General features: G+C 40.9%; 3 protein-coding genes across 8 annotated transcripts in view; 1 reads left to right on the top strand and 2 right to left on the bottom strand.

Annotated features, from left to right (window-relative positions):
• Positions 1-464: 464 nt before the first annotated feature.
• On the bottom strand, positions 465-7,463 carry LOC147135759 (progestin and adipoQ receptor family member 3-like). Of its 2 annotated transcripts, none has more exons than XM_086054326.1 (7): positions 7,241-7,463; positions 6,275-6,483; positions 6,033-6,195; positions 3,892-4,047; positions 3,615-3,812; positions 3,323-3,413; positions 465-2,152 (listed from the first exon to the last, which is right to left on the bottom strand). In XM_086054326.1, the coding sequence occupies exons 2-7, from the start codon at positions 6,454-6,456 to the stop codon at positions 2,016-2,018; spliced, it is 927 nt and encodes a 308-aa protein (XP_085910452.1). In that variant the 5' UTR covers positions 6,457-6,483; positions 7,241-7,463; the 3' UTR covers positions 465-2,015. The 2 variants fall into 2 exon arrangements, with proteins under 2 accessions (XP_085910452.1, XP_085910453.1); XM_086054327.1 differs by lacking the exon at positions 7,241-7,463 and adding an exon at positions 6,772-7,056.
• Positions 7,464-9,579: 2,116 nt separating this feature from the next.
• Positions 9,580-21,229, top strand: LOC147135758 (anthrax toxin receptor 2-like). Of its 2 annotated transcripts, XM_086054324.1 has the most exons (17): positions 9,580-9,867; positions 10,470-10,541; positions 11,791-11,862; positions 11,992-12,073; positions 12,596-12,700; positions 12,957-13,025; positions 14,969-15,049; positions 15,151-15,211; positions 15,295-15,390; positions 16,561-16,630; positions 18,108-18,186; positions 18,663-18,758; positions 18,841-18,894; positions 19,635-19,730; positions 20,462-20,635; positions 20,732-20,812; positions 21,083-21,229. In XM_086054324.1, exons 1-17 carry the CDS (start codon positions 9,743-9,745, stop codon positions 21,113-21,115), a joined length of 1,446 nt encoding a protein of 481 aa, XP_085910450.1. In that variant the 5' UTR covers positions 9,580-9,742; the 3' UTR covers positions 21,116-21,229. The 2 variants fall into 2 exon arrangements, with proteins under 2 accessions (XP_085910450.1, XP_085910451.1); XM_086054325.1 differs by lacking the exon at positions 12,957-13,025.
• Positions 21,230-21,273: 44 nt separating this feature from the next.
• Positions 21,274-25,443, bottom strand: part of LOC147135757 (ras-GEF domain-containing family member 1B-B-like) — a 33,561-nt gene continuing 29,391 nt past the window's right edge. For all 4 annotated transcript variants that reach the window (XM_086054322.1, XM_086054323.1, XM_086054321.1 and 1 more), the window contains 7 exons: positions 24,164-24,256; positions 23,983-24,085; positions 23,490-23,569; positions 23,168-23,359; positions 22,722-22,845; positions 22,322-22,394; positions 21,274-22,227 (listed from right to left, as the gene is read on the bottom strand). In XM_086054322.1, the coding sequence (XP_085910448.1) occupies positions 22,194-22,227; positions 22,322-22,394; positions 22,722-22,845; positions 23,168-23,359; positions 23,490-23,569; positions 23,983-24,085; positions 24,164-24,256 (699 nt within the window). In that variant the 3' untranslated portion in view covers positions 21,274-22,193. The remainder of the gene's footprint in view (positions 22,228-22,321; positions 22,395-22,721; positions 22,846-23,167; positions 23,360-23,489; positions 23,570-23,982; positions 24,086-24,163; positions 24,257-25,443) is intronic.

Below are 25,443 nucleotides of genomic sequence, written 5' to 3'. Positions count from 1 at the left end.
AGCATTATCTAAAAAGATGGGAACAGTATGTCACGTTAACAGTAACAAAGTGATGTGTCAGATCCTCCGCTATTCCATGACGCCATTTCCCAACACGATTACTACTTCCAAACTCTTGTGTCTTGTTAAACATCAGTATGAGTGTCAGCATGTAACAGATTCTCATGTAATTATTCTTTGCAAAGTTACACATTTACCTAGCGTGTAATTTTGAAGTGGCCCTCATTATTTATTGCGTATATAGTGTATGCTGAGTTTTTGCCTCACCAAATAAAGTTGTTCTTCCTTTTCCGTATAAATGAGACATGGTTTTTCCTACTCTCAATAAAAGCATCGACGCTGCCCTCTGTTGTTCAAATTAGGAATAACACGCTCTAACACCTTTTAGCTGGAAGGTTGTTCGGCCTTTTTGTTACTGAGAAAAAATGAAACACTTGTAAACAATGCGACACTTAGTAACCAACTTCAGTCACCAACATTCTTTAGTCATTCAAAATAGATTTTTCACACGACCCTGACATAATTTAATACAGTTTAAAAGTCAGTTACAGTGCTTCATCAGCATTGTTTCTCAGAATACAGATAAAAACAAAATTATACTGTAGCTGCATTGTCGTGCAGAAACAAAGTCAGTGCATGTACTGCATACTTTTTTTTTTTTCTGGTACAAGGCAAATGGAGTACTTACGGTGTAACAATAAGTGAGGCAAAATATGAACAATAAACACTCTTCAGACTACTGTACCTGGATCACTTCACACTGGCCCCGTTCACACATTACATAGATTACAAGACAGTCACATAATTCTGGCCTACCTACATTTGTCCTGTAAAAATCAATCAATCAACTCAATCAACAGGTCCAAACACCCAATTAACCGGAAACATGCAATCACTCCTCCATGAGAATAGAAAAATATGTATACCATGCATATAGTTTGCGTTTACGGATGCAGGAAATGATTGATTTGATCTGCTGTTGAATATGTAAGTTTGAATGCTGGAATATAGCAAACATATAAGGATATCGTTTTTATTTTAAAGACGAGTGAGCCAACTCAGCCAAGTACTAACTGTTTTTTTAGGGGGCGGGGGATCAAATACTCATAATCTACTGCTACGGCTGTTCTTTTTCGTAAATGAGCAAACTTAATAAATTCAGCAGGGGGTCAAATCAGCTTTTGAACCATCACAAATGACGCAAATACGTTGACAGTATCAAAGATGCTTTCGGAAACCACAAGCAACGTAGTGTACTGGCCACTATTTCATTTACTCAAGTAAATATTCTCTCTCTCGAGAGAGAGAGCCGTGTAGTTGTTGGTAGCGCTTTGCTACCGGCATACATTTCACATTAGAAAAGTAGTCTGTGGTAAGGGAAAAGAAATGCGGATGATGATTGTTTATGTGACGATTTCTGTTTGCTGGAAACATTAGATACGTCACATCCAAACTTGTGGTTATTACGTTGGTTGATTGTTTCAAATTGTGATGCTGCTACGTCCAACACGCCGTCATGTTTCCTGCTTCTAAACGCAAATTGTGCCATGCTCAATAAATAACATGCTAATATCCTAAACCCGCATCACCTCCACCCCATACTTTTCAAGTTGAAGCAGCAATGTGCACCATGTCATTCACAGTGACACTTTTGTTCAATAAAAAAAAAACTTCTGCTCCCCTACACCCCCCCCCCCCCCAAAAGTCAAATGTGCAAATGTATACAAGAGATTTCCTTCTCAGACAAGCATCAGATAACTGTCGAGGGAAAGAAAATTCTCTATACAGTAGACGTAGAAACTTCATGCACTGACATCCCGCCTGTAAGTACGTACTTGCAATTGCAGTCGTCTTTAACCGACTTGCGAATGACACATATTGGCTTCTGGTGGACGTGCTTGTTAGTAAGTATTGACCAAATGTAAACAGTTTCAACGTTTAAAAAAAAAAAAAAAAAAAACAGCAATTGGTTGTTCGACCTGACCCAAGTGCATTCCCGCGTTGTTTGTTCGTTGTCATTGTGTCCTTGCGGGGCAGGGCTGGCTGTGGCGGAACTGCATAATGTCCACTGCGGTCTGATGCCACCAGTAAAGCATGGCGACCACCAGAACGTGCCACACCTGATGACTGGCACCGATGTAGTTCACGTGGCCTAAAAGACACAATATGGACGGTAAATATGAGTCGCTTTTGCGGTTGTGTGAAAACAAAAACAAAAAAACCAATGAAAATATTATCATACTTCACTTGTATTAGGGCTCAACGATTTTGAAAAATGTGAAAAATTTGCGATTTGATTATTTTTTTCAAGGTCCTCCTCATGTATTTTTTTTCAAGAAACACAAGCAATAAATTAATCTGTTACAATAACAAATTATTAGACATAAATGTTATGGTCTTATAGATCAAACTTGTTTTTACGCAGTGATGTTGATTTGTATTCAAATTTCAAACACATTATAGACATTGACCAGCAGCCTAGAAACTGCCTCCAACCTAACAGTTTACACTTCAGTGCTGAAATTATTTTTAGAAAAAGGGTAATCTACCAATTATCTCATTGATTAATCGGATAAAAAAATATATTTTACATGATTAAACACATTAATGTTCATGTGAGGTGCAGGTATTACGTTTGTCCACTTGAGGTCACCATGCTCACATTTTCTGAATATTATCCGCTACTCTGCATTTTTTTATATGGCTTTAAAAGCCTGGCCTGACCTCATGAGTGACGAAATGACATATTTTCTTTTTTAGAAAATGCTTTCTTTGAGTTTTTATTCGTTTTCGTATGTGGTGTATTTGTCATAGATGAAAAAAAAAAAGAAAGAAGATAATTAGGTATTGTGTAATTAATTATAATTCTCAAACGACTGTTTGACCAGCAATACCAAAATAAATGCATGAAGCCCAAAAGCCCATGTTTGATATGAATTGACAAAAACGAAAACGGGCATATCAATGTGCGTAGTTTGACTTGGATTTCATTCTTTTAAAAGCATTTTCCTTTTATTTCATTAACAAATATTATTTCAGTTTTAGTAGTTCCTTCGTTTTTTTATGAACCATATTACCTTGCTGCTGTGGTACACATTGTACTTTATTCTCCTTGTCAAGTGTGAAATGGTCCTTAACTTTGGACTTTCTCTCTTTTACTCTCTCGTTCTGGCTCGTTGCCATTGCGCCGACCCAGTACAACTGTACTGTGTATTTTATATTTAAACAGTGACCTTCGACAAAACCTCTCGCTTAACGCAAACGGCCGCTTAGCAGGCGGTGCTTGGCGAGGGGACAAAGCCGGAGCGAACCGGACACTCACCAGGGAAGCAACGCTCAGGCATCTTGGTAATGTAGAACACGAAGGCAGCTGCACCGATGAGGTACATGACAATGAGGCGAGGCAGGAACATCTGCACGAACGGCAAAATATGCAGCGTTGGCAAAGCTAATGTTGCATTGGAAAAAAAAAAAGTGCAGATTCAGAGTAAAACCTTTGATATGGTTTGACAGGCTCTAATTTTCACGACTGCATTTTGATGTTGGCCAAGATGGAGCCAAGTAGTTAGGTTTTAAAAGGTTCGTTTTTTTTTGTAGGGCGACGCCTTCCTCACCCTAACGATGTCACAGGTGAGCCCCCCGTTAAGCCACACCCAGTGGCACGTCGGGACCACGCCCACAACGGCCACGCCGAAGAAAGTGGACACCCTTATGCAGCGCCATTCGGCGCTCATGTAGCGTGGATGGAACTGAGCGCCGAAGACTAACAGGATCATGGCCAGCACCGTCAGCGAATAGACCTGCCGCCAAAACTGATGAAGCGAAACCATGATAACTGATTAGATTACGCAATGCAATCCAGAGCCGGAGGTAACGCTGAGTGGCACATACGGCATTGCAATAGAAGGAATAAAAGATGCCGGGCACGTAACAGCCTAGGATGCCCACAGAAATGCCGGCGTAGTCCAGCGCCAGCCAGCGACGACTCGTCTTCTCCGATCGGTGGCACAAGAACAGATGATAGCCCACGGAGCACAGCATGCACACCTGGAAGCAACACAAGTAGAAAAATGTTGACGGGCAGTGTGGTAATGTTACCGTCCCATATTGCAGTGAGTTGTAGCAGAAAGTAGCAAAACGGGCGCCCCCTGAGATGGACAAAAACGGGTGGATTTCCCTGCTTGAATCATATTCCACAAACCTAATATTAAACAGAATGTCAGCGGAGGCACAAAGAACATACTGTAAAGATTTTTGGGGGTTGACTTCCGCTTTAAAACAAACAGCTCTAAATGAAATGCAAACGCAGTGTGTTGCACTTATAAGTGAAATACTGTCCAAGCAAACTATACTTAAGGTTCTTTGGAGGACCAGTAGTGCCAGCTCGGGTACCACTCCTCAATTTGAGAATCACTGCCTTCGTCTCCGGCAACCCAACCGGTTGAGGCAGACAATCACCGCTCAGTGAGTCTGTTTCTGGTTTCTTCCTAAGTGGGAATTTTTCTTGCCTCTGTAGACTAACGCTTGCTCATGTGAGTCCAAGTTGGCTTCTTCATTTTTGAGCAGCATGGCTCTCAGACTGCTCCATATCTAATTGCCTGGAGATATTGCAACTTCTGTCTGATGACACCAAAACCACTAAGCATTAGTAGCTTCTCACTATTGTCACTGTGCAGCCAAAACTGACGAGTGCGCCTCATGTAGAGGCCGTCGGGTGCACACAAAACTGGCTCCACGTTGAGCTGTAGGAACGTTGAACTACAAAACCACACCTATCGCAGGTATTAAAACACAGTACAAACCGGTTGCAGACCAGATTGGGAGGAGTGAACCTGTTTTAGGAAACGTGAATGACCTGTATTACAATATTGCTTCACAGCACGGTGGACAACAGCGTTGCGGTACTTTCTGCGCTTGAGTAGATGCCCTAACACAGTTAACTGCTGTGGTTGCGCATCCCCTTAAGAAATGAAAGGTTGGCAAACGCTTGCCGTCCCGCATGAACGTCCCAGTCACAGCACCGCTCAGGCTTAAAGCGAAAGTCGACCTAAACATTTTTTTTTTTCCAAGAATATATTCTATGCAGGCCCACTAGTTGAAACAGGGCATTCTGATTAATGTTGTGTTTGTGGAATATGAGTTAAGCAGCAAAATCCACCCGTTTTTACCCACCTCAAGGGGCGGCCATTTTGTCACTTCTGTTGACTGAAAATTACCAATCACAGCTCACCTGTTTTCTGAAGCTGAGCCATGATTGGGCGTTATCTGAGCCCTGAGCAACTGTGATGTCATTTTCAGTTGACAGAAATGACAAAATGGCCACCCCCTGAGATACCTGCTCAACTCATATTCCATAAACAATATTACAATACAATACAATACAACACAATTTTGTTTATATAGCGCATTTCATAACAGCTAGAGCTGTATCAAAGCACTTTACTTTAAATAGAACCAAAATAATAAAAGGCTGCGATACATGCATTAATAAATATAGATATAAATAATACATAAAATATAAATACAAATATAAATAAATAAATAAAGACAATAAATTGACATAAAACACTATTTACAATTGACACCGGAAAAGAGACGTAAATTTCAGGTCTGATCAAAAGCCAGAGAAAAGAAATGCGTCTTCAACCGGGTTTTAAAAATGGGCAGAGAGGGGGCTTGCCTAACAACCAATGAGAGGTCATTCCAGAGGGAAGGACCAGCAACATAAAAGGCTCGATCCCCTCCGCTGTGATTGGTCGTTATCTGAGCCCCGAGCAACTGTGATGTCATTTTCAGTCGACAGAAGTGACAAAATGGCCGCCCCCTGACATGGCTAAAAACGTGTGGATTTCTCATATTCCACAAACACAATATTAATCTGAATGGCTTGTTTCAACTAGTGGGCCTGCATAGAACATATTCTTGATTAAAAAAAATAATGTTTGGGTTGATTTCCTCTTCTAAACACCATCGTCAATGTTCATTGACTTCACCATGCAACATTAACTCAAAACAACACGTCGACATCTTACCTGGAAGCAAAACAGTCCAATGGCGTAGATGACATAGTCCTCTCTACTGGCTCCAGAAGCTGGCAAAACCTTCACAGCGTCGTTGACCGCCAGAGAGAAGAAGAGAAGGAAGCCCAACAGGTGGCTCCAGATGTTCACGGTCTCATTGGACAGAACGAAAATACTTGAGGAGGAACAACAAACGGGACAGATTATTTTTTTTTTTTTCGAGAACGTTACGTCGTGTTCAACGTTAGTCTCACCTCCTCAGGCAGAGTTTGGATGGCAGGTGGGCCCGATAGCCGTCTGTGATGTAGGGGTTCTCTCTGAGGTACATGGGGAGTTGTTCAAAGGTGTACAGTCTTATCTTCTGTTGGAGGCGCATTGGCCATTCTGGGTAACTGCCCAGCTCCACGTATTGGGTCGTCTGCAGCATCTTGATCATTGCTTCTTCTGCTTCAGACAAAGTAATCTGGGTTGGGCAGGACAGGAATGTAAGTGTAAGTAAACTGTTCATAATTCCTTCCATCTTGTTAAAGGTCAGACTTCCATCTGAACAAAAGCGGCAGCACAGTACAATGCAAAAGTGTAATGGTCCACTCAACCAAGGCTTTAATTTTTTGAATTGTCACAGGTAAGTACTGACTCCCATTAAAGTGAATTTGAATGTGAGTGGTTAATTCTGAACAACGCCACATACCCGTTATGCACTGTGCACCCTTTTGAAAGTACATTATCTCAGTTGTTTAATTTTACTTGCCTTCTCGAAAAGATTTTATTTCATGGTGGAACACGTAGGTAGGTAGGTACGTAGGTAGGTAAATAGATAGATAGATAGATAGATAGATAGATAGATAGATAGATAGATAGATAGATAGATAGATAGATAGATAGAATTTACACAATCGTGGTACTGTACATTTCTCAAAATGCACCTCTTGCTCCAAACTACAGCAAATTAATTAATAAATCACCAGCATGACATCCTTTTAATGACATCCCGTGTTTAACAATTGTGGTCACTGCGGTAACTGCCAACACGAAACAAAACGCGGACGGCTCAATAATGACACCTCGACCGACAAACAATTTCCTACGACGTATAGTTCTACACCCTAAACGTGTATTGGTAGCAAGGAAACGTACACGCTTAAATCAAGGTGGTTAGCTTAATGATAACATTGACAGGCATTATTTAGGGCAGCTAAATTGATTAAAAACAAACTGACCAGTGACCGCTAGTCCCCTTGCCACTGTCGGTGATCTCTCGACACAGCCATGATCTCGCCGATGTGTCACACCGCTCGTGTTTCTCGTTCCAAATAGTTCATGATTGCTCGTTAACACGCACAAGGTAACGTCAGCAACTAATACAAAGCCTGTTTTTCTTTTTGTATTCATAGTAAACAATGACAACGCTCTACCGCCCCCGATTGGCCACGCTGGAGAATTTCACCCGCAGTACATTCATTACATTATGGGGGGGGTTTAGGGGGTCGTGACGTACCACAGAGGAAAACGTCACAGTTATGGCTGTGGTTTCAGCAGATCCCAGTTGGTTTCTAAACCAAAGATGAAAAAGCAACACCCACCCTCTTCTGCTCACAGTAAAAAAAAAAAAAAAAAATACAGGGAAAAAAGCCTGTTTAATAACAACGTCAAAAACAATATCCTTCATTTGTCTTTTGAGACTTCAAAGTAAAATTGTTTGGTTGTACTGTAATTGCTGTGTTCACCACATTAGAGAAAATTACTATACTTTTTTTCTTTTTACATCTGAAGTCATTTGCCAGTGGCTCACATCCCTTTAAAACTCATAAGATACTAGAAAACACATGAAAAATATTTCAACGACTGCCCTTTAAAGAATGAAATTATAATTCGAGTAGGCCTGTGACATCATTAGTTGCTTTTTGACAGAACAGATGTGAAATATGTTGATTCATAGTCAATGCATGAAGTCAGAGAAAAGAACCAAATTAAATTAAATTGTTTTATGGAATCTAGTCTAACAAACAATAAATAACATGTTTTCATGGAATCATTTGACAAGCCAATGTTAATTCAAGTTAAAATGTCATTGATATAATTGTCTTCATTTTACACTTATGGAGTTCTGTTCTTGCAAACAATGTTCAGCTGTTCAGTGCGCATTAAGGTGGTTATACCAACTGTGGCCTTTTATCAATCAATCAATCACATTTTATTTATATAGCACTTTTCTGCCTGTAAATTTATGCACTTGTTCTGCCTGTAAATTGAATGAAAAGCCAAAAACAAGGGTGCTAGATTGTGGAGTATCATATGTAATGTGGACTATTGGCCTGCAACGTAATGGTTACACCCACAAACAAAAGAGGGATCATGCGAAGCAAAAACAGACGTCTCCAAGGGGATCCTGCATCAGGCAGAGATTCAATTTCCTGACAAAACGACATTGGTATGTATTCTTTCACATGTCATGACTTCATGCTGTCCGAATGCTGATATATAAAGATACACTAATCATTTATGATGAATTATAAAAACACAATGTGGATTTTTAATAGGGCAGGGCCCTTTCCTGTCTTTTTAGGGTAATCTTTTACCAGAATTGATCACAAAGAAAGGTCAGCAAATGGAGTCTACACATCTCAGGAGATAAAAAATGATTAATGATTTCTTGCTCAATAAAACAAACAATAATACTCTTTTGGCCTTTTGTTTGCCTTCTGCAATTCATTTGTATGTGTTTGTCTCGGGGACATTGTGAATTGCTGTGGGATATTGTGCTAATCAAGAACAGATTTCCACTGAAGTGATAAGATGCCATCCATAGCACATCTTATATATTTGTATTCCAAATATATCTGTAATGTATGATAAATGTAGCTGTTGTAATAAGCAGCTCAGACAAGTCTTCTGCCATGCTTTGCATATTTCCTGTCCCAGTCATTTACTATTTATGCTACTAATAGTGCCAACTGTTTTGGCTTTGACAGATGCTTACAAGCAACACAGAGCATGTGATGTTCCTTTCAAAATAAAAGCATAGCAACGTTTGTTTTTTTCCCCCCTTCACGTTTGTTGTTTTTAGAACAGCATGTTTTAAAAAAAATATTATTTACGTATTTCAACAATGGAAATACCAGTAATAGCATTCCACACTTGCATATGACAATAGTTTCAGTACCAACAGACCCTCAAAGTATCAAATTTGAGTCAGTTTTCGTTGGCCATACTGAAATTGACATAATTTATTTTATATTTTACCCTCCTACCGTTTAGAATCAATAGCGGTAAAATAATAGATTGTCTCACTTGCAAGTTGTCACATCAGTACAATTTTATTTATAAAGCACATTTCACAGAGAGGACTCAAAGTGCATCACAAAATACAGGAACACAACACAAGGGGGAAAAAACCGTAAATCAAATTAATGGGGGGCGGGGGGTCGAATCTAGTTTTACTTAATAATAATACACGAATAAAATGCTCAGTGCAGTTCTAATGTAACTAGCTAGCAGTGCTTTAATTTTGAAGCGCATGGAGGGGGGCGCTGTTCGGGTGTGACCACACGCTTGGACAACGGCGGATGAGAATCTTCAATGTGTACAGTATGTGAGCTCCAAGATGTGAGGCACTTGAACGCACCGCGCGGGATCATGAAGCCCACCATGAAAATGAAAGATTCTTAACAGAAACAGCTCATCGCGGTTCTGGGAGTGAAACACTCTGATGTGTGTGGATTATGGGTCGTTTATGGATATGCTGCACAATCCTCCTTTTTACGGCTGTTTTGGTGAACCCAACGTTGACGGACGACGGGGAAGAGTCCTGCAATGGTGCATTCGATGTTTATTTTGTTTTGGACAGGTGAGACACATGAGCGTACGGGGGACGTGCAGCACAGCTAGTGGACATCTCATTGCCCTTGTATGGTTGTGTTTAGTTTGCATGTTGCTCCTCTGCAACTTAACCGTACCATACCCTTTACCCTTAACTTGAACTTTACTTACGTGAATAAGTGACTCAAACGATCATTTTTATTTGATATGTTAATATGCAAAGTTTGCCATTGTAGTAGTGCACGTGTGTGACATGTAATAAATAATGTAATACAGAGAATACACTGTAATACTTGATTGAGGACATCTGGGTGAACTATTGGTCATCGTATCTGTTTCAATGTACTGTTGTTCTGGGTTTGAGTCTTGGTTGACTGGATACCCCAACCCCGCAACAACATCCCGCCCCACCCCCAAAATTGACCTAAATGTGACCTGTAATTGGCCACGGACAAGTCCAGGATTTACCCCAAATCTCGCCCAAAATCAACTGCAGGGAGAGGCACCAGCTCTCCCTTGACACAATGACAACAAGCACTATAGGAAACGGATGGATGCTAAATCGACCGTAAACTCTGGTGAATAACATGGGCCCGTGTATAATGGACCTTGTGCTGATTATGTTTGCAGGTCGGGCAGTGTGTCGGGACACTGGCATGAGATCTATGGATTTGTGGAGCAGCTCACTAATAAGTTTGTCAGGTGAGTGAGGGGACTTTCTACCACCAGTGTCCTCTTTGGCGTTCACTACATCCCCTTAGCAACATTTTCAAAACAAAGCCAGCGAGAACTTTTAATATAGGTCTTTAAAGGAGGAAGTCAACCCAAACATATTTTTTTCAAGAATATGTTGTATGCAAGCCCACGAGTTGAAAGAAGACATTCTGATAAATATTGTGTTTGTGGAATAAGAGTTAATCCACTTGTTTTTAGACATCTCTGGGGGCGGCCATTTTGTCACTTCTATCGACTGAAAATGATATCACAACTACTCAGGGCTCAGGTAACGACCAATCACGGCTGACATATCTTCTGAAGCTGAGCCGTGATTGGTCGTTACCTAAGCCCTGAGTAATTGTGATGTCATTTTGCAGTCGACAGAAATGACAAAATGGACGCCCTCAGAGATGGCTAAAAAGCGGTGCATTTTGCTGCTTAACTCATATTCCACAAACGCAATATCAATCAGAATGCCGTGATTCAACTAGTGGGCCTGCTGGGAACATATTCTTGAAAAAAAAAATGTTTGGTTTTATTTCCACTTTAGAGTACAACACAAATGGGAGTGCAAAAAAAGTAGGGCAAAGCTATTTGGGGACGCTGACAACTCAGAAAAGGCTCCAAAGCCCTTCTGGTTAATGGTGGAGAGGGTGTGAGTGATATCTTTAGGTTTAATAGCAGGTGACTAAATATAAAGTCATAACACTCAGCCAGATGTGGAAGTGGTGTTGACTTCAGTAGACAGTCAGGACAGGCGCCGGGAGCGCTACTGGCAAGGCTGGAGCCTTCTTACAATTGTGAGTTTAACTTCATGGTTCGTAAAAGTATTGGTAGGAACATGAAAGAAAATGGGGTTGCTTATAAAAGTTTCCTGTCTTCTGGGAAGACGTTATACAATATGTTGGAGTGCGTCATGTGGGAATTGTTGAACATTTGTGGACCTGAGCGATGGCCTGGAAGAGAAGCGTCTTCCCCAACTGATGTCAGGCGTCTTCGTAAAATCTCTCAACATGCTCCAGCTGTTTCAAAATGTTGCTCAAGTGTTGACCACAATTAGGGAAATAAGCCTTGAGATGGCTTTGTTTGTTAATATCACTCTAGTATTGGATCTTTTTGTGCTGTGCGTGTTTAACTGCCAGCTTCACAAGAATGATCTCCAGCTGGTTTCGAATTCTGCTGCTCAAGTGCTGATATGTACTGATTTTTTTTTTCTTTTATGCATGTGTTTCAGTCCCAGGATGAGAGTGTCCTACATCGTCTTTTCGGCCCAAGCGGTTGTAATCCTGCCATTAACTGGAGACAGGTACGTTACTTCCTCCTCCTCTTCTTCCAAAATGGAAAGCCACAACCAAATCACACAGAAACTGCCCTCTTATCAGTTTCGTGTTGATTTTAACCTCTTCGGTCAACAATGTGCTTTCTGGATTCGCAGGTCCAAGATAGATGAGGGTTTGACTAAACTGAGCCAAATCAACCCTGCTGGTGAAACGTACATGCATGAAGGCTTGAAAGCGGTACGTATACCCCTTTGTACATTTCAGGAAGGAAGCAGATCTTAAAAGAAGTCAACTCAAACATAATTTTCAAGAAAATGTTCGAATTAGGCCCACTAGTTGAAACAAGGCATTCTGAGTAATATTGTGTTTGTGGGATATGAGTTAAGAAGCAAAATGCACCCATTTTGAGCTATCTCAGGGGCGGCCATTTTGTCTCTTCTGTCGACTGAAAATGACATCACAGCTGCTCAGGTTAACAACCAATCACTGTGATTGGCCGTTGCCCGAGCCCTGAGCAACTGTGATGTCATTTTCAGTCGACAGAAGTGACAAAATGGTCGCCCCCCCCCTTTCATCTTTTCATTTGGTTATGTAATCCCGAAACCCAAATTGTCCTCGTGTGTTTTCATTGACTATCGGCACACAATGCTCACAATACATAATAAAGTGTATCATCCATCAAAAGCCAACAAATAAATGATTCCGTGTCATTGTGCTATGTCGACGCACATGCAGTTACATTTGGCTTGCACTCGTCAGGTGTCGGAGCAGATGAAGACGCAAACGTCGCCGTCTCGCAGCATCATCGTTGTTCTGACTGATGGCAAACTGGAGGTTTACCCCTTCGAGCTGAGTGTGCAGGAGGTGATACACGCACACACACACACACACTCACGATTATTGTTGGAAGTCGTGGAGAGGTGCACTGCATCATAACGTGAGGTCTATTTTACCTCTGCCGTGTAGTTATGTAATGTAGGTCAATTATTAGAACCAGGTGCTAGAACGTACAAGCAGGATAATAAGCATGTTGGTAAATTGATTGCTTAATTCCTAGCATATATTGTTATCCCCTCTTGTTTTTCGACTTGATCCGACTTGCTGCTTGTGTTGCCTCCAGGCTGACAAAGCCAGAGGTTTTGGAGCCCGAGTGTACTGTGTCGGGGTCATGGACTTTGACCACAAGCAGGTAGGAGCTGGATGATCTTTTTCACCCCGCCACACCGAGGCGTTTATTTGTCTCTCGGCGTGCGTCTGTGTGTGTTTGTGTTTTTGGCTTGTGCGTTGAGGTCCCACGACAAGAGGGAAGAAAAATCGGAGGAAAAGGCTTTTAAGCTCAAGGGTGGCGGGTTTTTGTGAAAACATTCTATTAAGGAACATGTTTTGACTCCGATGACTTGGATTTCTTCCCGTGCGTTTGACTGATTGTATGCGTGCCAATGGCTACATGGATGGAAGGATCGAGTTTAATACTTGGTCCTAAAGTTCAACGGGGCGCTTCACGCGTTGAAGCAAATACTGTTGATTTTGAACCTGACACCACTTTCACGCTGCCCATCAAGTCACAGAAATAGGAATGGAGGGTTGAGATGTAAATTTGACACCTTCTGACGTAGTCACAGAGGAGGAATGCCCCCTGTGTTCTAAGGAGATAGAGGGAAGCCAGAACCAACGTCTGAAGTTTAATAACCGAGACTCCCACCGCCTGCCACGTTGTGTTCAAAGCGATTCACACTGTTCGAAAACACACACACATACTTCAAAATCTCCCACTTTGTTGAGTTCTGTTTGAAAGGCAGCAGATACAAATACAGCACGTGCCATCTCTGTTGTCTACTGATCATGGTTCAAATTTAATCATTATTTCATCATGGATCATGGATCATCAGTTGCCAATTTTGTGAAAAGGCAGTGTGAAACTGGGCACAAAATTGCTGTAATGTTCTTTTTTTTTTAGCATTCTACCTGACACAATTAGTTTTTCCTGAGGTGCCTAAAGTCCTGATTAGCCAGAAGGACCCGTTAGATGTTAACCAGTAAAACTAACGGATGTTTTCTAGATCCTTGTAATATAAAAATAACAAAGTGCTCTTTATTATTTGCATGTAGTATGCATAGTTTTGAATTACAGTAATACCTTAATTTACAAGTGATTTAATGTATTAGATAATCCAGACACGTGCTGTCACGTGACTGTGTTTTGACTTGAGTTGCGAGCAAAAATTTGATTTAAAAGTGCTCAACGGTGGCAGACAACTTTACAACAAGCAGCTGAGAGTGGACAATTTGTCAAAAAAGAGAGCAAGTGCTTGTGCCAAGCTGGTTATTGCCATTGCCAGTTGAAATTTAAACATAAAATAAAGAGAATAACCAAACCATCTAACGTACTAGCTTAGTGCTAACACACGGGCCGGCTAACAAAATGATAATGCAAACAAAGTGACATTGATGTTGTGGTGGTTTTAATCCAGTTGTAAGAATGGATATTTGAACGCAAACAGTGCAGGAATACATGTAGACGGCCTCACAAGCATATATTCTTTAATCCTCTGCGGGAAATAACTAATAATATTGCAGCGCACGGATCGACTCAGTCGTGTAATACTTCTTCGTAGTATCATGTATTACAATGCCCCCTGGTGGCCAAGTTGTGCACGCTAGAAGGAGCACGATGTCAATGCGCAGTGAAGCATGAAATCTTCATCACAAATTGATTGGTCAGTTACTGTTTTTCAATTTGATCTTTTTATGAATACAGCCAGTAAGTGTTTTTCATACTAATACAGTTTTTACTGTATTCCTGCCTTTATAACTGTCTACTGCATTGCCTTATGAGAAGTGATGTCAAACGTTAACTACAGAACGTTTGATGTTCAACTCGGACTGATGACCCAGAGTGCTTTGTGGCTTTAGAGGAGGAAGTCATTAGAGCGCTCTAATTAAATAAAGCCAGACGAGCTTCCTGTCAAGCAGGAGATGAAAGTTTCTCATCTCATTTTCCTCCTTAAATGCTGCTGGCGATAACAAATCAGCCACTCGATGATCGTTGGAACATAAACACCCATACATTTATACATGGTGAGTTAGCAAGCTTATGTCAAAGCTTGTCAATTGTTTGTCTTTGTGCTGCAGCTGGCTGAAATAGCAGACGGTGCCCAGCAAGTCTTCCCGGTGTTGTCGGGCTTTCATGCTCTCAAAGATGTCGTCAGCTCGGTGAGCTTTGATCACAAACGGTGCAAGGCATTCCTGTGTAGTGCAGTGAGACCACATGTAACTTGAGACCCCTTTTTGACTGGACCTGCTACTCCACTCAGATCCTAAAGCAGTCTTGCTCAGAAATCTTCACAATAGAACCGTCAAGTGTTTGCGTAAATGGTATGTGAAATAAACGCCGTACATGTGTGATCATTCCATATAGTGGCGCCACCTTACGATAGTATGTGCGTCTTTATCTGCAGAATCTTTCAATGTGGTGCTGAGAGGAAGTGGCTTCAGTGGATCAAAGAGGACAGACAATGTTTTCTGCTTCCTCACAGTTGGTCAAGACACATATAGTGAGTATCGCGTTTGTGGAATAAGAGTTAATCCACTCGTTTTTAGCCGTCTCAGGGGGCGGCCATTTTGTCAATTCTGTCGACTGAAAATGTCATCACAACTACCCAGGGCTCAGGTAACGACCAATCACGGCTCAGCTTCTGGGGCCGGCCCCAGAGATGGCTAAAAACGGGTGGTTTAACTCATATTCCACAAATGCAACATTAGTCAGAATGCCTTGTTTCAACTAGTGGGCCTGCATAGAACATATTCTTGAAAAAAAAAAACAACAACTTTGTGTTAATAGTTAAAAGCAATGTTTGCAGCAAGCGGTACATTTCAGTGTGAATTTTCAACAGTTGGTTACAGTAAACCCTGATCTGGCTTGTGTTTGTTTTAGTGTGAGGAGGTGAGCGTTAGATTAGCTTTTTAAATAGCAGCAAAATGCACCTGTTTTTAGCCATCTCAGGGGGCGGCCATTTTGTCACTTCTGTCCACTGAAAATGACATCACAACTACTCAGGGCTCTTCGAACGACCAATCATGGCTAAGCTTCAGAAAACAGGTGAGCTGTGATTGGTTGTTACCTGAGCCCTGAGGGTCTCTGATGTCATTTTCAGTCGACAGAAGTGACAAAATGGCCGCCCCTTGAGATAGCTAAAAACCGGTGGATTAATTCTTATTCCACAAACGCAACATTAATCAGAATGCCTTGTTTCAACTAGTGGGCCTGCATAGAACATATTGTTGAAAAAAATATGTTTGGGTCGACTTTCACTCGAAGGATTCAGTTTGTCATGCAGCCTCCTGAAAAACAATTACGCCATCGTCATCATCTACAAAATGATATTATGTGCAGAGCTCCGCGAAGGAGAGTCAAACAGTAGCTGCTTTTTATCGACATAGCCAGAAAACAGAGGAGGCATTATGAGACTGGAGGGATCGAGGGAGGGCCGATGAGACTCTATTATAAGATATATGGAGAATAGATGGATTAGTTCACAAAAAAGAGGACATGTCACCACATGACTGGATCATCTCTTCTTCCTGTTGACTTCACTTTATTAACCCAACAATCACGCAAAATACTGCAAACACCTCACGGAATGTAAAATGAATGATATCACACTGCAATGTAGTATGTAGACCAAAAAGCATGCAAAGTGTTTTTCTCGGTTGTTTCCTCATAGGCCAGAAGGCAACACTAGTTAGAGAAGGTTATCTGCTGTGTCCTGCCCCGGTGCTGCATGAGGTCGGACAGTAAGTACGCAAACACACAAAACACACCACACAGCATACAGTAATACGCATAGTGATGATTTATATTAAATGTATAAATCTGTGATTTTGTCACTCACGTTATCAAATCGAGTGAAGTTGATTTCAACTTTTGAAAAAATGTATTTGCCGCACGAGTGGGCATTATTACAAGTGGTATCTAAGTTGAAGTAGCAATCGTGACGAGAAAAGGAGAAAAATAAAATCAAATAAAAGAATAATAATGACAATTCTGCAGTAAAAATCATAAAGTGCAGTTAAGCCGTATGCAAAACAAAGCAATACACAATTGCAATGAAATCGTTTGGTATGTGACACGAGCGTGATGCTTTGATGTTCAAACAAGGACTTGTATTGATTAATAAGTGTAAAGTTGTCTATCAAGTGTATAAACGTAGCCTACTTGTTTATATACGTTTGCGAAAATGGTTAGGTTTGATGTAAAGATGTCACAAGATGGCGGCAAAAAAAATAATGAAATAAACTGAGAGGCTAATAAAGCTTAGCATCTAGCATGCACACAATGATGAATCCATGTTACATAAATGACTGTGTTCAGTAGTTCAATTAGGAGGATAAAAGTCTGTGAATATGCAAATCAGCAAAAACCGAACCACGAATAAATCAGGTCTCATTGTAATAATAGAATACTATTCTTGCCTCTTTAGCCATAGAATTAAGAGACACATTGTGTAATTTCATCATAATTCAGCAGCCCAGTCTCATGCAAGTGAGGCAGGCACTATGGAAGACCAACTATTTGTATACAATTAAAAAAAATAAATAAATAAATAAATAAATAAAGCCAATTTTCCATAATGTGTTCCCTTTGGGTAAAATCAAAAGTAATGAAGACGTTTTACCCACAAGAAAGGAACAGAAAGTACAAGTAGCAACTGAAGAAGTGCTCCTGAAATGACATCTTCACAAGCCTTTTCTCCTCACCTCGGCAAGAGTGAGAGTCTGGAGCACTGGCTCTTTTTATGACATCACCTCATCTGTATTTATGATGCATATTTTGCTCAGGACACACTTCAGGCCCATATAGTAAAAATATGCATTTGTGTTTTAATACCCGGGGAACCTTAACAGTGTTGACGCTAAAATGAACTGTAAATCATTTTGACTGCAGTTCGCACATACTTTGCGCTCTCTTCCAGGCTAACTCACAATTTCTCAACAATGCGTCCACTTTATCACCAAACAAGGAAATGTGCTCCAGATATAATGAGCGGTTGACAATGGATATGACTTCCCTTTCCCAATAAGTCAGTGTTCTTGGCACTAATGGTGTAGGAAGCTGTCAAGGTCACCAAGATGCATGACGATTATTAAGGTCTTTCAGTCTTTCATTGCGTAGCAAACAATTGAACAAACGGTAGCTTATGGGACTGGAACTTGTTCGGTCCAGTCAAGTCAGTCATATATATAATAAATATATTTTTTTGTACTTTTCCAGAGCAGTTGAGGTACTGGTCAGTTTAAACAACGGGCAGTCGTACATATCTGCTCCCATCACCATCAACGCCACAAACTGTGTGAGTATCTGTCTTACAGTACATAGAAAACACATGTACGTGTATCTGCAGTTAGCGCTGTCAATCATCATATATGTGAATAAAAAAGAACTATAATTATCCTACAGGCAAATAAGTATACAAGATATTCGAAGCCTTAATTCATTCAGTAGTTGAATTTATACATACTTAGATTCACTACACACTCTCTTATATATGGCGGCTTTTCTATTCGATTTATATTACATTTGAACAGGGGTGTGTAGACTTTTTATATCCACTGTATATTTTCCCAGTGTGGGAGAAGTGAAATTGAATTATAGTATTATTAAGTTCTACCATCTTGGAATTTGTACATGATGATTTTTGTGCATTTAAATGAGTGCATTACATTGAGTCCTGAATGTATTTGCAATATAATTGCAATTAGTAATTTTAGACTCTGCTTTTCTTTATGACGATACCACAATAATATATATTTGGTACATATGTCACAGTCCGATGGGAGTTGGGTGTTGTGGCTGCTGTTGGCTCTTTTGCTGTTGCTGGTTTTTGGTCTACTGTGGTGGTTCTGGCCCCTTTGTTGCACCGTGGTGAGTGTGTACGAGTATTTGGAGGCACAAAGCATTAACTCAAGAAACACATTGGGACGTGACTTGATTTTCCTCACTGCAGGTGATTCGAGACCCACCACCCTCTCGCCGTCCTCCGCCTCCCCCTCCTATACTTGTGAGTAGAACACAGGGAAGAAAATAATGGAATCAAACACAATCAGTCAACAACAATAGATTAATTGTGCGTAAATGATCATTAGTTGGTACAGTACTTCATTATTAACAGGGATTTTTCTGAAGGAAGTTGCTCTTGGAATGAAGGAAACAGTGCAACATTGACATCTACTGACTATTATTGGTACTGCAAATGTAGCGTTCACCGTGGCCCAGAGGGACTCAAACGGTTTTATTGTGTAAACATTTGAATTATCTTATTTGAATGCAATTTATATTTAAAAAAAACAACTTTTAAAGAGACATTTATAGTTTGGAATGTCAAAATACAGAAACAAGTACATGAGAATAGTGTGGAGAATTTATTTCACTAATTCAATTCAAACGATACTCATATATACTGTAGAAGTGTACATTCACTACTCAGTGAAATATATGGTTTCATTTGTACAATTTTGATGATTATGGAAATCCAATAATTACAATCTTAAGACATTGGTATATTATGTAAGAAACTATCAAAATGAAATGAATATAGAAGTTAATTTCAAAATAGGGTTGTGGAAAGTATTGCCTTATCTGTTCAGCGAATGTGTATAACATGTGAATTTCACTGAAAAATCTGAAAGAATTAACTGCGATGCACCTGTTTACTAATAGGCTATTGTTAAAATGCTGTATAATAAAAATGTGCTCTGAACACTTAGTCTTGCCTTTTTTTTTTGTCTACTGCTTGTTTAGGAGCAAGAGGAAGACTTGTTCCCCAAACACAAGTGGCCCACAGTGGATGCGTCCTACTACGGGGGGAGAGGCCCTGGTGGAATCAAACGCATGGAGGTGATTTCAAATGTGTGAATAACAACAGCATTAGTCATTCCCCGTCACTCATTGCTGTCTAGTAGGCTTTCCCTGACATTGTTTGCTTTCGAGCAGAAGCCTGAAGGTTTTGCGCTAGTGCCGAGTGCTATTTCGAACTGTTCGTAATTCCCTCCACCAAGTTGAAGGCCCGAGTTCCAGCTGAAGAACAACAGGCCCCAAAGCATGATGCTGCCACCACCATACTTTTTTGATGATGAGCCAAATGTACCTTTTGGAATTATGGTGAAAAAGTTTCACCATTGTTTCATTGGACCATAACATGAATGATGAAATCGGGGCCTTAGACAAGGTGGAGGGAAGTATGAACAGTTGCATGTAGCAGTCAATGTTAGAAAAAAAATAATAATAATTACCCCATAAAGATTAACTTTATTTGGAATTAATCACAGACACTTTAAAAGGTGTAAGGTGCTTGAATATTATTTGTAAATTCTGAACACAGACACATCCTAGGTATAAGAGGGTGTGCACACTTGTGCAACCACACTCTTTCAGTTGTTTATTTTTCCTTTCTCTCTTGAAAAGATTTATTTGAACAGGTTATGGGTCATTAATGCTGCCATAAGGATTTAACTTGGTCTCATTTTTGTATGTCACAAAAACCTGGCATTTGAACAGGGGTGTGTCGACTTTTTTTTTTTTCACATCCATTTTATGTACTGTACCGTAATGTTTGTATGCACTTGTAGGTCCGCTGGGGGCAGAAGGGCTCCACGGAGGAAGGCTCAAGGCTGGAGAAAGCCAAGAATGCGGTGGTCACCATGCCAGATGAAGTGGAGGAGGACATCATACCTCGACCGCCACCGAGGCCTCCGCCCGTTTACAACTCCTTACCAGAGCCCAAATGGTACACGCCCATTAAGGTGAGACATGCAGTCATCATTACAGCACGCATATTAAAGCTTGAATTAAATAAGCAGCCGTGCAATTTCTGTATTTGCTTCTGATGTGACCCTCAGGGGCGTTTTGATGCATTGCTGGCATTGTTGCGAAGGCAGTACGACAGAGTGGCAATCATGAGGCCAACGCCTCACGACAAGGTGAGACATTTGCTCTATTGAAGTTAGAGTGATAGTAGTTTGCAATCAACTGAAGAAATACTTTTAGGTATCATTGTACTACATTGAGTTGATCGCAAATTAGGTTTACTTACTTAAATGTTTGATGTATAGTATGTATTGTATGGTCTGCATCTCTTATGTATCTTAGGCTTTATAAGCATTTATTTTAATTCTTAAGAGCCGTTCATATTACACTTGATTCAATTTTTTTCTTCTCCATTACACACAATTGGTCTTTATTATCCACAGGGCCGCTGCATCAACTTCACTAGAGTTCACTGAGGCCGAAACAGAAACACTTTCCAGCGTTTGTAGTTCTAGACCAAAGACACCTCTCATATTATTTTGTGTGACAAAATGTAAATAATGATTAAATTTCTTATTATTCTGGTGTCATTTCTCTTACAAATCCTTCACTTGTTTCAAAACAAAAGCATCCATAATGTGTTATTTTGTTTATTTGGGAAAAAATATATAGAATTGTCTTTTCACAAAGGATTCAGTACAAATACAAACATGTAATATTCCGGAAAGTTTAAACAAAGCACATGAAAAACGTTTTTAAAAAACATTTAGAACATATAATGAGCTTTTTTTTATATATATGTATAAACAAATTGATACAAATTTCCCCTTATCATGAAAACAGACATGGAGGATGACTTGTTTCCTATTTGTGTTAAAGCTGTGCTCCACAAACACATTTCTGTAAAAGCTTAGCTGGTGTGTGCGAATTAAAAAAAAAACAAAAAAACACTTTACAACCCAGCATGGTGACTACATAAAGAAACATTCAGTGTTATACTTTTTGATACAAAATACAAATACTGTAGGAAGAGGAGGCAAAAAGTCCAGTAAGAAAACGCACAGATGAAGACGAAGTGCATTGTTTAGCTTGTATGACATTACACAACCGGTTCACCAAAACACGGGCAAAGTGCCACAAAGGAGTTCATGTTAGAGCAATATTCCATTGTTGACATTAAAAAATCAAAAACCGTCTCCATTGTGTTGCATTAAAACAGTTTGGTCCTTCAGTGTCTCCGCCTTTAGCAATATGCGACTGGAGTGTTATCATAAATGATTGCAGAACATGACGATGCAAATAAGCCAAGTCCGCCCAACTTTTCCCACAAAGTCTCTGCAATAAGTGCCTCGGAAAAAGAGGTGAACGATGCGATCCCCAAAAAATGACGCAGAAACTGGAATACTTCAGCATAGGAAGGGCTCTAATCACATATCATATCACACTCAGCCGTTCCAGGTCTGGCCCAGGGAATGTACTGTATACCGTATGTATGGCCTTTAACATGCGATTTAACATGTTTATTTACACCCTGGAAAGTGGAAGAGATTGTCCTCATGACCGATTCTCTCGATGCAACAGGGAGGATCTATGCGGGGGGGGGGAAGGTAAAACTTTACTATGAAGGTCAAAGTGCTGAGTTTGACTGTGTGTGTGTGTGTGTGTGTGTTTGGGGGGCTCACCGGAGAGATCGACGGCTGTCCTTCTCCATGTTGTTCTCCGGCCCTTCGCTCTCGTAAGAGGCCAGATGCAGCTCTGAACAAACAAATCACCACACACAACTTTTAGTCATTGTCTCTTGGAGAGAAAAAAAAAACACAAAAAAAGAGGAGGTCCTCAGTTTTAAGACTTGAGTTCATTAATTGATAATAGTTAAATCTGTTATTTACAATTCAACGCTATTTTGTTTTTTTTAATCATAAAAAAAAGTGTTCGTTTTTTTGGCGGCTGGAATAAATGTATGCTATCTACTTCAATGGGGAACATTAATTTCGGAAGAAAATAAACTTTAAGGTCAAACTGCTACTGTCAATCTAAGTGTGCTCGGCACAAAAAAAGAAGTCTGACAGGAGATTGACTGACCGTCTTCGGCGAAGACCGGCGTGGTGACGAGATACTGGAGGATTCTGCGTTCTCTGTCGAACGGGCAGATCACCTGACGCCACACCAGGAACTCGCTCACCTGCTTGGCCAGCTCCCAAAGTTTCTGGAAACAAAGAAGCGATTCTGAGTATGATGATATCCCGAGTTTCACCGTTAAGCATTTTACTGACCACAAGGGGGAGTTATTACATCACTGTGCATGAGACCTTGGGGAATCCGACTATTACCTCGCATTTATTTAACTCTCAGGCTGGATTGACACTGGGGCCTAACTGATATGGATTTTTGAGGCAGATGCCGATTCTGATATTTGATAGACTGAAATTCCGATTAATTAAAAAAATATATATACAGGCCTGCAGTGTAAATGCAGCCTCAGTGTGTCGAGCAACGCAGAGAAGTTCTCTCTTGAGCGGTGGACCAACCTCAAAGTTGATGTGTCCGTTGGGCAGCCTGCTGGCACAGCCTTCATTCAGGAAGTAGATGTCTTTAATGAGCAAGCTGAAGAAAGGAATCACAATCTTCTCTTGGACGCTGTGTGCGGTCTCGGACCTCTGGGTGGCGCCGCGGAGCGCAGTGCGGTAGTTGCTGAAGTTGCTGGACGGGTCCATCTGGTGCTGAATGAGAACAGACCAACCAATGAGACATAATTATTACAAATAAGCCCGAGCGTTTTAATGTAACAGCACAGTGGGACGGCCCCCGATGACATTTTGTGCGTGCGCGTGTGTGAGGCGGTTTCCTCACCTCGAGGATTTCAAACTTGTCAGTGTTGACTTTACTCCAAGTCTTTTTCAGTCTGGCGACGGGACTCATGTTCATCCCAGCTGCGGCGCCACAAAAGGATCCGTTTTAGCACAGTGAGTTCATTTGTTTTTCCGTCGGTCAACAATGCATCACCGCCATGTCCGATTGCATAAAAACGCTCATGACAAAGTACGAAATTCTCCTTTCACAAAAGCTGCCATTTCACAGCTCTAAATTCAAAATCGCGCAAAGGCGGAGCAGAGGGAAAGACCTTCTGTTGCTAAGCCTTTGGCACACAGCCGGCCATTGCAGCAATGCGATTGTTGCAACCTTTGTCACGCCAACGGTGGCTATCTAAAAATCCCACCCTGAGGTGGCGTTGTGCCCGCTTTGTTTGGCTCAGTGGAAACAAGAAATCTGCACGACAGTTGGGGTCAACAATGGACGCTGTTTGAAAGGCTAATTAGATCGAGCGAGAGGTCTAAACACTCACTGATGATCGCCATGAGGGAGTTAAAGTTTCCAATGTTGAAACACTCCTGCGCCACATCGATGAAGAACTCGATGATCCGCGCTCTCTGTTTCTTTTTCACCGGCTGGAACGCGAGGACACAAGCGTCAGGCAAAAAAGACGTGACAGGGAGGCTCGGTGAAATTTTTCACAATGAACGTACCATACAGATTTCAGTGGCCACAAGGTAACTCAGTCTGTTGAACCAGTTCACGTACGTCTCCAGGTTGCTGGTCTTGCGCTTTCGGAAGAAACCCTGAAAAACACGGGCGAGAGAGACAACGTGGTCAAAAACACAAGGGGAGTCGAAAACTAATCCAGCAATGCATCCATTTTCTACAGTGCTTCTCCTGTTCAGGGTAACAGGGGGATGATCCTCCAGGTATGTGCCAAGAATGCATGTTGATGCTATAGATCGAATATAAAAGTTGATCAAGTTACAATAACAAAGTGGTGTGAATGAATTTAAACGGGATGTCAAATCCCAAAATGTTCTAAGCGGTCCCGCAAATCTCTAAACACGGCATTCTGGTTAATGTCGCGTTTGCGGAATAAGAGTTGAGCAGTAAAAGCCCCCCCGTTTTTGCACATCTCAGAGGTCGGCCATTTTGTCACTTTCTTTCGACTGAAAATGACATGACAGTTGCTCAGGGCTCGGGTAACGACCAATCGTGGCTCAGCAGGTGAGTCCGCAGAAAGTGACAAAATGGCCGCCCCCCCCCCCGAAGGCTGGATTTTGTTGCTCAGCTCGTATTCCGCAAACGCAATATTAATCAGAATGCCATGTTTACACTAGTGAAGGTGCATGGAACGTATTATTGCAAAGAATTTTTGGGGGTTGACTTCTTTAACCTATGAGAAAAAAAAAGACAGCTAAACACATTAATGTAACCTGTATTCTGTACACAAAAATAAATCACGGTTAGATCATTAGGACCGCAATGAAAGCATCCCCTGGGTTGCCTGCGTTAAATTTGAAGAAACAAGTGCACATCCATCTGTTGAGCCCCTGAGAACTCTCGAAGTAATAATATTCATATCTGTCAGTTTTATGAGCAAATACAAGTATTGGCTTGGCTAAGTTGAATGTCATGTTTTTTTTCCCATCTTGTTAATTATAAATGACAAAGACAGGCTGTCTGCCTATCTGTCACTTCCTGCTGGACAGGATCTTGAGAATATTCACTCCCACACAAGGTCTCCTACACAATGACATCTCTGACGTTGCCGCTGTTTTTTGTTTTTTTTACATCTCATTTGCATCTGCCTTCGCATCACCTGGCTTACGGGGGGGGGGGGAATCTGTTTGCTAAAGCTACTTTCATGTAAAAGGGTACTTATTTTACTCTTACAAATTTTGTATTGCTCTGCCTTTCACTTGTATGGATCCCAGGAAGATTAGCTCTTGTAGATTGCGAGAGCTAATGGGGATCCAATAACAAC

Source organism: Filicampus tigris, chromosome 15 (assembly GCF_054856515.1).
Source record: "Filicampus tigris isolate MCC_2025a chromosome 15, RoL_Ftig_1.0, whole genome shotgun sequence".
In the NCBI taxonomy this organism is placed as follows: Eukaryota; Metazoa; Chordata; class Actinopteri; order Syngnathiformes; family Syngnathidae; genus Filicampus; species Filicampus tigris.
The sequence above is the reverse complement of the archived record's forward strand: the minus strand, read 5'-3'. Positions and strand labels throughout refer to the sequence as shown.